The following is a 13,051-nucleotide window of genomic DNA, read 5'->3' as shown; positions in this document are numbered from 1 at the left end:
TATTTCAAGGTTGATGTATGCCGTATAAAAAAGAGAGTGCACACCAAACATTTGTGAGAAGTACATTCTAAAACTTTCTTGTATAACCTTTGCATGCATATGCATTTTTAATTAATGCATTTATTACGCGTTGCATAATATAACATATATGTCAGGGCTCGAAAAAACTCAGAAATTTTACCCGTCCCCGAGGACGGCTTGTCCAACAATGCACCCGTCCACCGTTGAAACTAACCCGTCGCTTTTAAATAAAAAGAAATATAATTTTCTCCTATTTATTACAAACATTTATATAAATTGCACAATGAATTAGTCGTTACTAGGAATACATTATACAGTAATAAAAGAAATACTAGGTTACTAATAGTAACCTAGTATTTCTTTTATGAAATAATTTAAATGACAAGGGTCAAGTTATCTGGAATGTCAAGTTATCCGAGGGTACTGAGTTTTTTTAAATGAATCAAATATGACGTTTGCCAGTTCCACAATCAAGCCAATAATTTACAGAGGTTTCTGCACAGAAATCTGAAAGGGGTTTTCTATTTAGGTAGATGTTCATAATTGCTTTTAAAGCTTCTTGTTTAAGACCAGTACGTATTGTGTTTTTTTTTAAGTTTATTGCTGCAAAGCCCCTTTCGACCGCTGCAGTACTCCCAGACAGAGAAAACATCAATATATGAGCAGTATGTTGCTGTATTGTGGGTCATTTTGCTGCCTTGTAACTTACAAGACTCTTGTAAGATAACAAAAATTGAGAATTTATCACGAACATTAACGGGAAAATGGCCGTCCGCGGTGACGTCGGATTCGAGAAATTCGTTGTCCGCGGAGAATTTTTGACCGTCGAGGACGGGCGGACGGGCTGTTTTTCGAGCCCTGAATATATGTGCAATTAAGTCTTTCATTTTGACTCATACTGCGGAATAAATTGTATGTTATACAAAATATAAAACTATGCATACTGTGTATTATATAAAAAATGTAATTGCAAAATTTTTCTACGCATTCAGACAAAGACAACAGCTTTAGCACATTAAAAATTAGTTGCATTTATTTTCTGTTCAATAATCGGGAATATTATCACAGCGTCTTAATTGAATTTTATTTTTAGGTTCTGAAGTGTGTTTTGAAAACTCAAGAAGGGGTAAGAATTTTTATACATCTTTTTTTCATTTTAAAATATTAATAATTCTTTGGAACCAGCGTCCAACATTTGGTTCAATTTCATCTCTTAAAAAAAAAGATTCTAATATTTTTTCTGCTTATAATGCTATTAAGAAGTCAGTTTTTTTTTTTTTTTTTTTTTGTTTTTTTTTTTTTTCACTTTAAGAAGTGAATCTAACCTTTACAAAGTGCATTTGTGTTTAATGAACATTAGACAATGCCAACCTTCATCTATCAAAAGGCACGCCGTGACAGAATTGAGTTAGCATGTCTTATATACTAGTGAATTGATATTTAATAATCGTAGTGGTAGTTACGCCACAATACTACCCCACCAGGATTTTATCACTATTATTTATCAAAATAATTATTACATTTTATTTTATAATCGTCGCTGAACAGCCGACCCAATTTCATGGGTTTACGACTACTAATGTTTAACCCCGTAGCCTTGTAATTTTGAACCCAATCCAGAAGACAAGGGAACTCCGGGATCAAGTATTGAGAGAAATTTGCCTTCGTGAAGGACGTTTTGATGGAACTAACCGCATTTGCGTTACATGGAGACGAAGATCGCTAGAACCTCCCACTGTTAGCCTGATGGCAAGGGGACTCTAACCCGTGATCCGTCAACCACTGAGGATTATCACGTTAGCTCTGTGGTCGGTGCAAGCCAGATGCGGAATTCGTATCGACCAGCCATCGCTGGGATTCGAACCCGGTTCATCTCATTGGAAGATGAACGCTCTATCCCCTGAACCATCGCTGCTCAATATAATCATTATAATATTATTTTATATGTATTTATCGTTGTTGTCACCGGCAGTTAAGGTAAGGGGTACGATTTTTCTTGTTTTCCAGTGATGCAATCTATGGCCAGGAATTAGACTTCTGCCACACCAATACGTCACACCCGTTTATAGGGCAGACCCTTTCATTCATCCACGTATAGTAATTTTGACCGAAACCAAAGAACGATCGATCTCCAATTCAGTACCCCCAGAGGTTTAATTTGTTATGGGAACATGGGAGAATTTGTGACCCGACAAACGTGCCCCTATAACTATTTATTATACGGGGAGTCTTCGGCCGGCTGGATTCGAACTCCCGTCCTTACGAACGTGAGTCCAGCGCCCTGCCAAAAAGACTATGCCGGTCGTATGCTATCAATTAGACTGTCATATGATAAACTAAACTCGGTCGAACAGTCAAAAATAACTGTTAGCTCACAAGAGTTGTGAAAATACCATATTATTTGCTATTTTATATGACGACAGAGCTTTCAAAAACCAGCTTTAGTAGATAATGTCATTTTAATTTTTTTCAAGCAAAGTCATTTTCTTTTGTCTCTGTCATTTCTACTAATAATCTCGTAGAAATTAAATATCAACAGTTCTTTTTACATGGTTGTCACGAGTGCTGTAAATTTATAACAGTGATATAACAGACTTTGTGCGAAAGTAGATTTTCTGAAATCTCTTAATCATTTGCTGTTCTGAATACAAAGAGTTGGCCTGAAAAGTTAAATTTGTAATATCCAGCCACCCCCAACTCAAGAAGTTCGGAAATTTGCCCCGTAATAATTGTGCTTAGTGTTCAAAAAAGTAAAGAAAAGTACAAAACCGCAGTTGCTGAATTTTGGTTGAGCAACGAAAAGGCGCTTTTTTTGCTGTGTTTATTTTATTAAATACTCATTTTGCCCATTTTCTATAACCTGCATACTGAACTGTGACCATTTTCTTTAACACGCATTTCGAATCAAAAAGAAAAAAAAAGAAAAGCTCACTAGGGATTTATTATTATTATTACTAAGACCAGGAGAAGGCTTGGGAAAGTCCGGTTGGCAGGATGCGGGACTCTCGTTCGAAAGAACGGGAGTTCGAATCCAACCGGCCGAAGACTCCTCGTGTAGTAAATGGTGATTGGTGCAAGTTAAATCTACCTGGTCACAAAGTTCTCCATGTTCTCGTGACAAATTATGCCTCTGGGAGAACTGAATTGGAGATTGATCGTTCGCTGGTCCAGATCAAAATTACGATCGGTGTTAGAATGAATGAATGAATGAGTCCTTTTTACAAACGTATGGTGCGGCAGAAGTCGAATTCTTGGCCATAGATGGCGCCACTGGAAAACCAGAATAATTGCACCATGTGCCTTAATAGCGTACGACAACAACAAAGACCCGAATTTTGGTGATCAACTCTCTCTTTTTGGACTTAATTACTCTATTTGAGGACTTTTTTTTTTCATTTATAGAGAATTTAGAGTAATTTTTTTCAATGCCATGCCTTTAAAGTATTCTTAAGTAGATTCATATTTTACATAAATATTTCTTACGTTCTTCACATACGCATTTTAGAATTACTAACAACTTGAATAAAAAATACTCCTGAATTTCACTCAATACACATGCTTCAATGCAGTTATGTGAAATTTTAAGAAATTTATTATGGTTCAGATTTAATCTCTTGTTAAAATATAAGGTAATTTTTTTTTTCTATTTCAAAGGCTTATTTTGTTTTTTTTAAGGAATTTTTGTCCATCAAAACTCGGGCTCTAATTATTATTATTGTTATTATTTTATAGATTACCGGTGAAGAAGAGATGATTGATTTGAATAAACTCAAAGTCTCCGAAGAAACAACCGAAGAAGTAGTTTCCGATCAAGAAATGCCGGAACAACATTTGTTCTCCATCGCAATTCAGAAATGCGAAGAAAACGAAGAAGTTAAAGCGGGACAGGTAAAATGTTATAAACATGTAAAAGTTAGAGGGATCCTCAGTCAAAGAGTTTAATGAAAAGTCATTCGAAATTAAACTCAGAAAATGTTCAAAAGAAATTTGCACTTCCCGCTTTCTATGAACGTGAAAAACAATAAATCGTAATTATAGTAAAAATTTAAAAAGAAAAATTTTAAAAACTGAGAATCATATATTCTGAATGTACCGACAAACATTTTTTTTAAACAAAAAAGAGTCGTTCTGTACATAACATCACATGCAAGGAACAAATGCATTGATAACGCAAAAATCATCTGCAACAATCTAAAAGTAAATAAAAAGAAAAAAGTTGTGATCGCCTTATTTGGATCACTGGTTACCCATTGGTTAAATGCTTTTTCTTTCTGAATTAACCCCGTTAAACGTCACAACATTTTGAATCATGGGTTGCAAAAACTGTCTCAATTGATGTTTGTCGTCAGATTGTTTTTCATATCCTGCCTATGTACGTGTTTCAAGACATCACAAAATACTTTTCATCCTTCAGCATTCATATTTATATTAAAATCACCATCAAGCCAGTTATTATACGTTAATAATAATAAGAATATCAAAATACTTTAAATTATTATTATGTAAATACATTAAAAATGCCTGCTAGCGAAAATAAAAAGAAGAACGGCAGCGGTCGCCATAGCAACGCGTGCAATGACCACGCATGCGCACTGTTTATTATTACTTTTGAACACAGTTGAAAAGTGTGAAGATGTCCAAATAATTTGCGCACGCCATCAAACCCAAAACAAAACCCATTTTGCCAATGGATAAAAACTCAAATCAAAACCAATTTTGCCATTGGATAATAATTAGTCTAATTTTTCATTAAAAAGATTTTAATCAGAGAGATCTGATTTTGGAATAGTTTCCTGATTTTTTTTTTATAAATTCTTCCGCTAGTTATTTTTAAATGCTCTAACTCATATGTTTTTCAATTAGCTCTTCAACTTCAATAATATATTTAAAACAATTAGCCACTAAATTAAATTGTAGTTGGTTAGGTATTAGAAGCATATTTTGTCTTAATTTTGAAATAATCGAATTTTGAATAATTTAATTAATTTTGAATAATAAACTTAACTAAAATTTGACTTGGACTTGATTCTAACTTGACTTTAAATTAAAAATATGAACTTTAGCATACTTTTTAAGTGAGAAGGAAAGAAATTGCTTTGATGGATTTGTTAGCAGAGAACTTTAATCCGAGGTTCACATTAATTGATAGTGTCTCTTTATTCTTTTATCCGCACTTTCATTTATAGTTAAAAAATATTTATGTGTTTTTACCAATTGGCAAAATGGGTCTTGTTTTAAGTTGATGGCGTGCGCAACTTATTGGGACGTTATCACACTCTTCAACTGTGTTCAAGAGTAATAGTAAACAGTGCGCATGCGTCATCATTGCAATCGTTGCTATGACGACCGTTGCTGTTTGATAATTTTTTTTAGAATTCTTTTTTTCGCTTTTAATTTTGTTATGCATTTAAGTTGGTGAGTTTATTTTTGAGATATGGGACAAAAGAGATCCCATAAATACTTCTTGAGTTGTGAATAAAAGAGAATTTCATCACTTGAACGATATATTTTGTTTTCATTGTTTTAATTAAGAATCAGAAATTCTAACCTGCAGTTCAAACTGGATCGTTTTCAATTCTAATTCAGGCGAATATGACAAATAAAGAGGGTCCCAAACTCATTGACCCTGTCCCAAAGGTTAGAGTTGAAGCAAGAAAAAAAAAACGATTTTTTAATTTATTTTCCGACTTAGATGGATCAATATATACAAACTAGTGGCGTGCGCCCCTTGCTCGCTAACGCTCGCCAACCCCCGAAAATTGCTACGCAATCTTATATGGTTTGCTTCGCAAACCAATCTCGCTTCGCTCGCTACTAACTTAGGTACATTGCAAATGCACAAAATTCTAAGAATTCAAAACAATCATTCAAATCCATATAACAACTTTTTTTTAAAAAAAAAATTACATCTTTTTATTAAATACTAAGTCATTAAAATAAATTTGAATTCAAATAAATGACATGTAATTCGTTAAACCTATTAGTAATGTGCTATAGTATAAAATCTTAAGATAAAATTTCTAAAACCGATATCTCTTTAAAAAGGTTAAAATTTTGGCTATAATTAAGTCTATTAAAAATTGAAATAAGTGAATTGCAATGGAAAAACCTTCATACACACATAAATTCTAGTAAAACAAATAAATTCGTGATATAAATCAAAAATCGTCGAGTCAATTCGTAATATATAAATTCGTGAATAAAAGCGCTTTCGACAAAATACTAAAAGAGAGATCTATCGACAAAAACTACTCACTTCTGCCTAGCTTATGCTCTCTGGTTATTTCAGTTTCCGTTTTTAAAAGCGCTACATGTTGAGCCATCTCAGCTAGATTTGGCGTGTGACATTTTTAGCGGCACTCATTGGTTGATTTTCTAGCGTTTCTATTCGGGGAGTTGTAATGAGGCTTTTTTTTGTCGCCTTGTAAGAGAAATATATTCGCATATAGATTTCCACTAATTTTATCGTAGAGGACTTATCCTCATAAATGATGATTCCCATGATTAGTAGGAAAATAATACCACAGTAAATTCATAATTATTCCAATTAATTAAGCTAATTATTTGTTTTTGTTTTTTTTTCTTTACAAATCATCAAATAATTTTGTATGATTTCGGTTATTGCCTATTAGTTTTTATATTTTGAGGGTGGCGGATTTTCTACATCTTAAAAGATTTTAGAAACATTCATGAAATACCATCAAATTTTTCAGTTCATATCAGTCGTTCTGTTTATACGCAGCGTTTTCTACTGCTAGAGCTAACAGTTTTTTTTATTATCAATAATGTTTTAACTTATTATTTAAATATTTATTACTATTATATGTCGTTTTCACAGGCTTCAGAGCTGATTCAATGCCTTTTAGAGAACTTAATAATGGTAAGTATAAAAATATACAGTTTTTACTAAGTGTTCACACCCAATCTATGTATTATGTAAGGTTTTATGATTGACTATGTTTTAAGATCAAGTATAGTTATGAGTCACTTTATCTTTATTTTAAAATTACCATTTTCAGAAAATACTCTATAAATTTATTTTACATCTATTTTTCCTAAGTAAAGGCAAACTGAAATTTAATAACCACTTTCAAAATTATAAGCTATTTCAAATTTCTCTTTTTATGTTAAATTTCCACTGATATATATTTACATTAGAATATCATACTTTGATTAGACAGGTTAACGGAATAAATAACGTTTTTTCTTTTAATGATCTGGACTGCAAAATGACAACAGAGGAAGCTGCAAATTGATTGGTCCCGCAGTGGACTGGTCGTAAGGACACGGTTCCTTGTAGAACACCGAAGTCAAGCATCACTGGCTGCGGTCAGTGTGCGGGTGGGTGACCACTTTGATCAGCCTGCGTATAAAGACCGAGGGTGAGCGGTATCAGTCCTCCTTAAACTGTTCTACCGTAAAGTGCTCGACTTCGTGCGCTGGTCGTCGGGCTACCAAAGCAGGGGAGGCATCCCCTCTGCAGAGGATCAAAATTGCGATGGCTTGTCTTCGGATCATCCTCGGGGATGTTTCCCTAAATAGCCCATTGCGCAGCTTTAGGACGATGTAAATAAAATACTTACCTACCAGGAAATGTGTTCAATGTTTGGTACTTGTGGGAAGAGAAGTTATCGACAATGTCAACCTTCATCTATGAAAAGGTACCCCCACATGGAATTGAGTTAACATGACTTATGTACTAGAGAATTGGACTTGTATTTTTCTAGTGGTAGATACAATACAGTACTCCCCCACCAGAATTATAGCTGAGATAGAATTCGATGAACGAATACCACTAGTTGATTCATTGTTGTTTCGTGAGAAGCCGGGAGAGCTGTATTAAGATCACCGTACTCTTGAGTGCTGCCCATGAGAGCTGTATTAAGCTCACGGTCGTGATCGCTCCTGTGTTACCTTAAGCAGTCGAGTGAATACTTTGTGTGTAGCTCTAGGACGACGTAAATAAAATACCTACCTACCTTGTTAATTGATTGATTCATTCAACTATATTTACGATTGCATTTTATGAGCTATTAATTGATCGATTTATTAAGCTATGTATGCGAGTGGAGCCCCTCTGGAAGAGCGGTTCGGAGCGCAGAGGTAGTGGGTTCGAATCCTGCTGTATCTCCGGAGGAATCTTTAAAATGTCTTTCTCTGACTTGTGCTATCTGTTTTTCAACTTAACGAGGGCTTATAAGTCTTACTTCGTAATAAGTTCACAAGCCTGCATATGTATATAAGTAGCAATTAGTTAATAAGCCATATGCGGGATATTGTTAATACGAAAAGTGATTTATAAATTCTTGTCAAATGGAAGAAGAACAGGTAGCACAAATAAGAGAAGGTCAGCTTAAAGGTACAACTAGGGCTACGGTACGATTCGAATCCGCTACCTCCACTCTATAGAGCATTTAGTGGAAGAACAACACCCCTCAACCTCAAAGTCATTTGTTGCTCTTAATTTTTTGCCAATTTCTTTACTATTGAATATTCCTCGTTGCTTATACTTAAGATGCTCTTTATAAAAAATGCCATACAAATTCTAACAAAATAATAGTCAGAGCGAAAAAGATCTTGTCACACCAACTTTCTACAAACCACGCAGAGAAAGCAAAGTGTGAAAATCTTTACTATTGAAAATTTTACTACACATGCTCAAGCGAGCAACGGTTGCAATACAGGTTCAATCAAGCATACATTTGCTTAAAAGTTGTTTTTTCTAATTTTTAATTTTTTTCTCCTATAATTAATTCTTTCTAAAATTTGATATATTCACTGCTAGTATTATAGTATCAGTTAACAAAACCCTTACGACAATGGCATTTAAGTGCGTTTATGAAGGTTAATTTTTTAGTTGTTAATTATTAATAACAATCTCCCCTACCCTATAGGTGAGATTGGGCAATAGAGCTTTCTTAGTTTCATTTCAGATGTTGTTTAAAATTAAAATACTACAACAAAATAGAATTGTAAATGCATAAAAAACAAATATAGTCAACATTATTAATGGATAGTTCAGCAAAAAGATATTTAAATTTTTTTAAATTCATTTTGTTGAATGACGCATAAATTCTCCTACCTTTACCTTACTTGGCTTTTAAAAGCTCGGAAACCAGGGTCTAATATGGGACTAATTGTTTGGTGGTGCTGCTATGCGATTCCTAATAAAAAAAATTTAAAAAACCTCTACGTGACTGCTGTTAATTTCAGCTGGTTCTGCATCTCCTATATAATAAACTTCCAGAACAAATAAGAACTGTCTAATATGTAATGGGAGCTAACGCACATATAATGCATTTCGTCTTAGGCTAATAAAAAAATTGGTTATTTTCATATGACATGGTATTTTGCAATAAGCAGGGCTAATTATTTCAATTTTTTCTAATTTGTCTGATATTTTTAGGCTTATTTAACTAGTCTATAGGTCTTTCGACCAATTTTATTTTTAATTTTATAACAGTCTCTGAACAGCCGACCCAATTTTTAGTTTACGACTACTAATGTTCAACTCCGTAGCCTTGTAATTTTAAACCCCATCCAGAAGACCAGAGAACTCTTGAATCAAGTATTAGGAGAAATTTGCCTTCGTGGAATATTTTTTGATGGAACTAATCCACATTTGCGTTGCATGAATACGAAACCACGAAAACATCCCACGGTTAGCCCGATGGTAAGGAGACTCTCACCCATGATCCGTCTACCACTGAGGATATTTTACATCACCATTGTTGTCGGTGCAAGCCGGATGCAGAATTCTTATCGCTCAGCCATTGCTGGGATTCGAGCCCGGTTCACCTCATTGGAAGACGAACGCTCTATCCCCTGGGCCATCACGGCTCCCTTAGACTAACTAAGAAATCTGAGAAAAATTACTCAGGCTGATTTTGCTTAGGGTTACTGCGATAAATCTTTACTAAGACTATTTACAATAAGCACTCATTATTCTGAGATAATAGGAAACTGCCTAATTTAAATTGGGCTGATTGAACAACAAATTATACAGGGTGATTCTGAAAAGATGGGCAAAATTTTAGGAAATGATAGTACACACCCAAGCAAACAATTTTTATCAAAGAATGCATGGTTGAAAACAAAACGCAAAACCGCTAGAGGGCGTCAAAGTTAATGTTCTTATATGAGGCAAAAACACACAAAGAACGATGAAGTTAGGTTATAAAAGCAAATTTAATGACATATGATTACAATAAGTGTTCAAAACAGTGGCCGGCAGCGGCTATGCACGCAGTACAACGGCGAACATTCTGAAACACACCAGGCATATCACGAACTTTCCCTGCTGCGGCCGAAAGCTTGGCGACAAGTAACGCACCGCAGTAATTCGCAACAGGAATGGAGCTTTCACGTTTGCATCAAACAACTTTCCAAATGCGCCAGCACCTTTGCGCTTTGTTTTCGACCATGCATTATTTGATAAAAATTGTTTGCTTGAGCGTGTACTATCACTTCCTAAAATTTTGCCCATCATTTTAGAATCACCCTGCATATTTTTCTTAAGTTCTTCGTTCTGTTTTTTACCGCAAACGAAAACCTTCTTTTGGAGAAATAAATTTACTATTTCTCTCATTGTAGAACTGCACTCAAGATATGAAGGCAATGGAGATGGTTCCCATGGCCATGGAAGAATCTGAATCAAAGGAAGTGAATATGATGGCACCCATGACCATGGAAGAAAATGAAATGGCTAATGATTCTTTGTAGACAACTACACAATACTATATAAAAATTTTAGAGTTAGTAATAAATATCATATAAAATAATGGTTGTTTTCTTAACTTTTATTCAGCGCAAACAACATGACATTTCTTTTAGATCTTCTACAATTTTTACAAGTAAAAGTTACAAGTTTTGACGCAAAGGATGGGAAAAGGAAAGGGACGTATGCCTCAATTTTATATAATTTCACGTCAAAAAAAATACTAAATTTTTTTATTTAAAAAGTGCATTAAAAACTGACAAAATATATTTTTTATATCAAAATAAGTCATCTTATGAAGAAAGGTTTTACTCTCTACTAATAAGATATTTTAAAACACCTCTGTCAAAGCGATTTCAAAACCTTAAAAGATTTCAAGATTCAAAACATTTTTCTAAGTTCAAAACATAATTATTTTTAATTAAGAAATTATTTAAAACATGTTTATAAATAAAATTAAACGCTTTAAAAATTGATTTATTCTACATGAAAATGGAAAAAACATTGTATATGAACAATATATCTTGGCTCACAGCGAGGCAATTGATGGTATTTAGGAGAACTTTTTGTCAAAAACTCTTCTCTTCGAAGGGATTTTCATTAAAATCTTTACCGTTTCCAGGCAACGGTTATGACGTTACTGCAACCAAAAGTTTCCATCTTGGTTACTACGCTCGTTTAAAACTGACTTAATTTGAGAAGAAATTTCTTCAAAAGACTGCGTATAGCACGTGCAATAGAAAAATCAGCATAGACTACAAAAAATTTAAATATTTTTTTTGTATGATAAACATTACATAGTAAAACAAAATTTTTCACTAATCAATTTTTTATCAGTTTTCTAAGAATCTATTTTACCGTTGTTAGCATTAGCAAGAAAAAGAAATTAGTTGTCAAGCCTTTTTTCGAAATCTACTGTGACGCACTTACGTTATTTATTCAATGGGATACCTGCAGGTGACGTAGTCTGGGTATCTCGATCCTGATTGGTTGTTGAAACGCGGCATTTGCTTACGTTAGCAACTGTTCTTCCTATTTTATTTCAAGTACACTATACCTATATATTCACTATACCTATGTATTCATTTTCTTTCAACAAAAAAAAACTCGATAAAATTGCACATTTTTTTAAGCAACATGCATTTACCAGATTATCACCATCTTGCTATGCTTTCTAATTTATCCTAAAAATCACCATAAAATAACGTTCTAATTTTTTTAATTTAAGCAATTCTCCAGATTATTTTGGATCTTATCAAATTAGTTTCAAGCAGAAAAATTTTTTTTATAAAATAGTTCGAAGTACCAAAAACAGTTTCGAACTAAATCATTTTTATATTTTTGATTGTTAAAGTTTATAACACTTAGTTGAAATTTAAACAGCGCTGGCATGTTCGAAGCGTAGCAACTTGAGTCTGATCAGCAGAAGAACGCGAATAACAAAAATGTGGAAAAACTAGGAAGGTTAACATATAATAATGGTCATAAGTTCCAATAAAAGTTTCATAAAAAATTTATTTGCTTTCAAAATTTCTTCTTTAATACTCAACCACTCAAAATAATATCGCGCACAAACCTCAAATGTTGAAGGGTATTATTTGTATCAGGGTATCTGATATTTTATACTTAGTACTTAAGAGTAACAGTAAGTATTTTAAATGAATACACGAAAAGAACGATTTCAGATTTTTGTAACTGATACTTGGTTGCACTGTGGAAAGAGCATGTTAATATACTATGTCAACCTTCTTCTATCAAAAGAAACGTCTAGTTAGAGTTAAGTAATGTGTTATATACTAGGGAATTGGTATTTAATATTTGTAGTGGTAGCTACGCCACATTACTCTCCCTTCAGAATTTTATAAGCTATCGAATCAGATGAACGATTACTAATAGTTGATTAATGCTATTTATTTATTTATTTTTCTCGCTAATTATATTTTCTTTTTTTTTTCTTTCTTTTAGTTATTTCTATAGTTAATTCTTTTTTTGTTAATGGCCGGGAGAATTGTATTATCTTCACCGGATTTTTGAGCTCTATTTTGTGAGCAAAATCAACTGCTCAATATGGAACATCCATCGATATTGGCGAGCTCACATCAAACCGGAGTTCTGAGGGGCTATAATTATGGACTATGTCAACCTTCATCTATCACATAGTGCCTCTAAATCAGGAGTTTCCAACTTACATGAGGCCGGGAGGCCGCAATTAAAAACAAAAGTCAAATGGCGGGCCGCAAACTTTATCAAAATTTTATATAGGACTCTTTTATGCTTGAAGGAACATTAAATATTACTGTCAGATTTTTTATC

General features: G+C 33.5%; 1 protein-coding gene across 1 annotated transcript in view; it reads left to right on the top strand.

Moving 5' to 3' along the window:
• Nucleotides 1-10,802, top strand: part of LOC107454052 (uncharacterized) — a 32,031-nt gene extending 21,229 nt beyond the window's left edge. The window contains exons 4-7 of the mRNA XM_043050362.3: nucleotides 1,115-1,147; nucleotides 3,754-3,909; nucleotides 6,860-6,901; nucleotides 10,615-10,802. Coding sequence (XP_042906296.2) covers nucleotides 1,115-1,147; nucleotides 3,754-3,909; nucleotides 6,860-6,901; nucleotides 10,615-10,743 — 360 coding nt within the window. The 3' untranslated portion in view covers nucleotides 10,744-10,802. The remainder of the gene's footprint in view (nucleotides 1-1,114; nucleotides 1,148-3,753; nucleotides 3,910-6,859; nucleotides 6,902-10,614) is intronic.
• Nucleotides 10,803-13,051: the final 2,249 nt, after the last annotated feature.

Source organism: Parasteatoda tepidariorum, chromosome 8 (assembly GCF_982258835.1).
Source record: "Parasteatoda tepidariorum strain Cologne lab strain chromosome 8, Ptep-v5.0, whole genome shotgun sequence".
In the NCBI taxonomy this organism is placed as follows: Eukaryota; Metazoa; Arthropoda; class Arachnida; order Araneae; family Theridiidae; genus Parasteatoda; species Parasteatoda tepidariorum.
The sequence above is the reverse complement of the archived record's forward strand: the minus strand, read 5'-3'. Positions and strand labels throughout refer to the sequence as shown.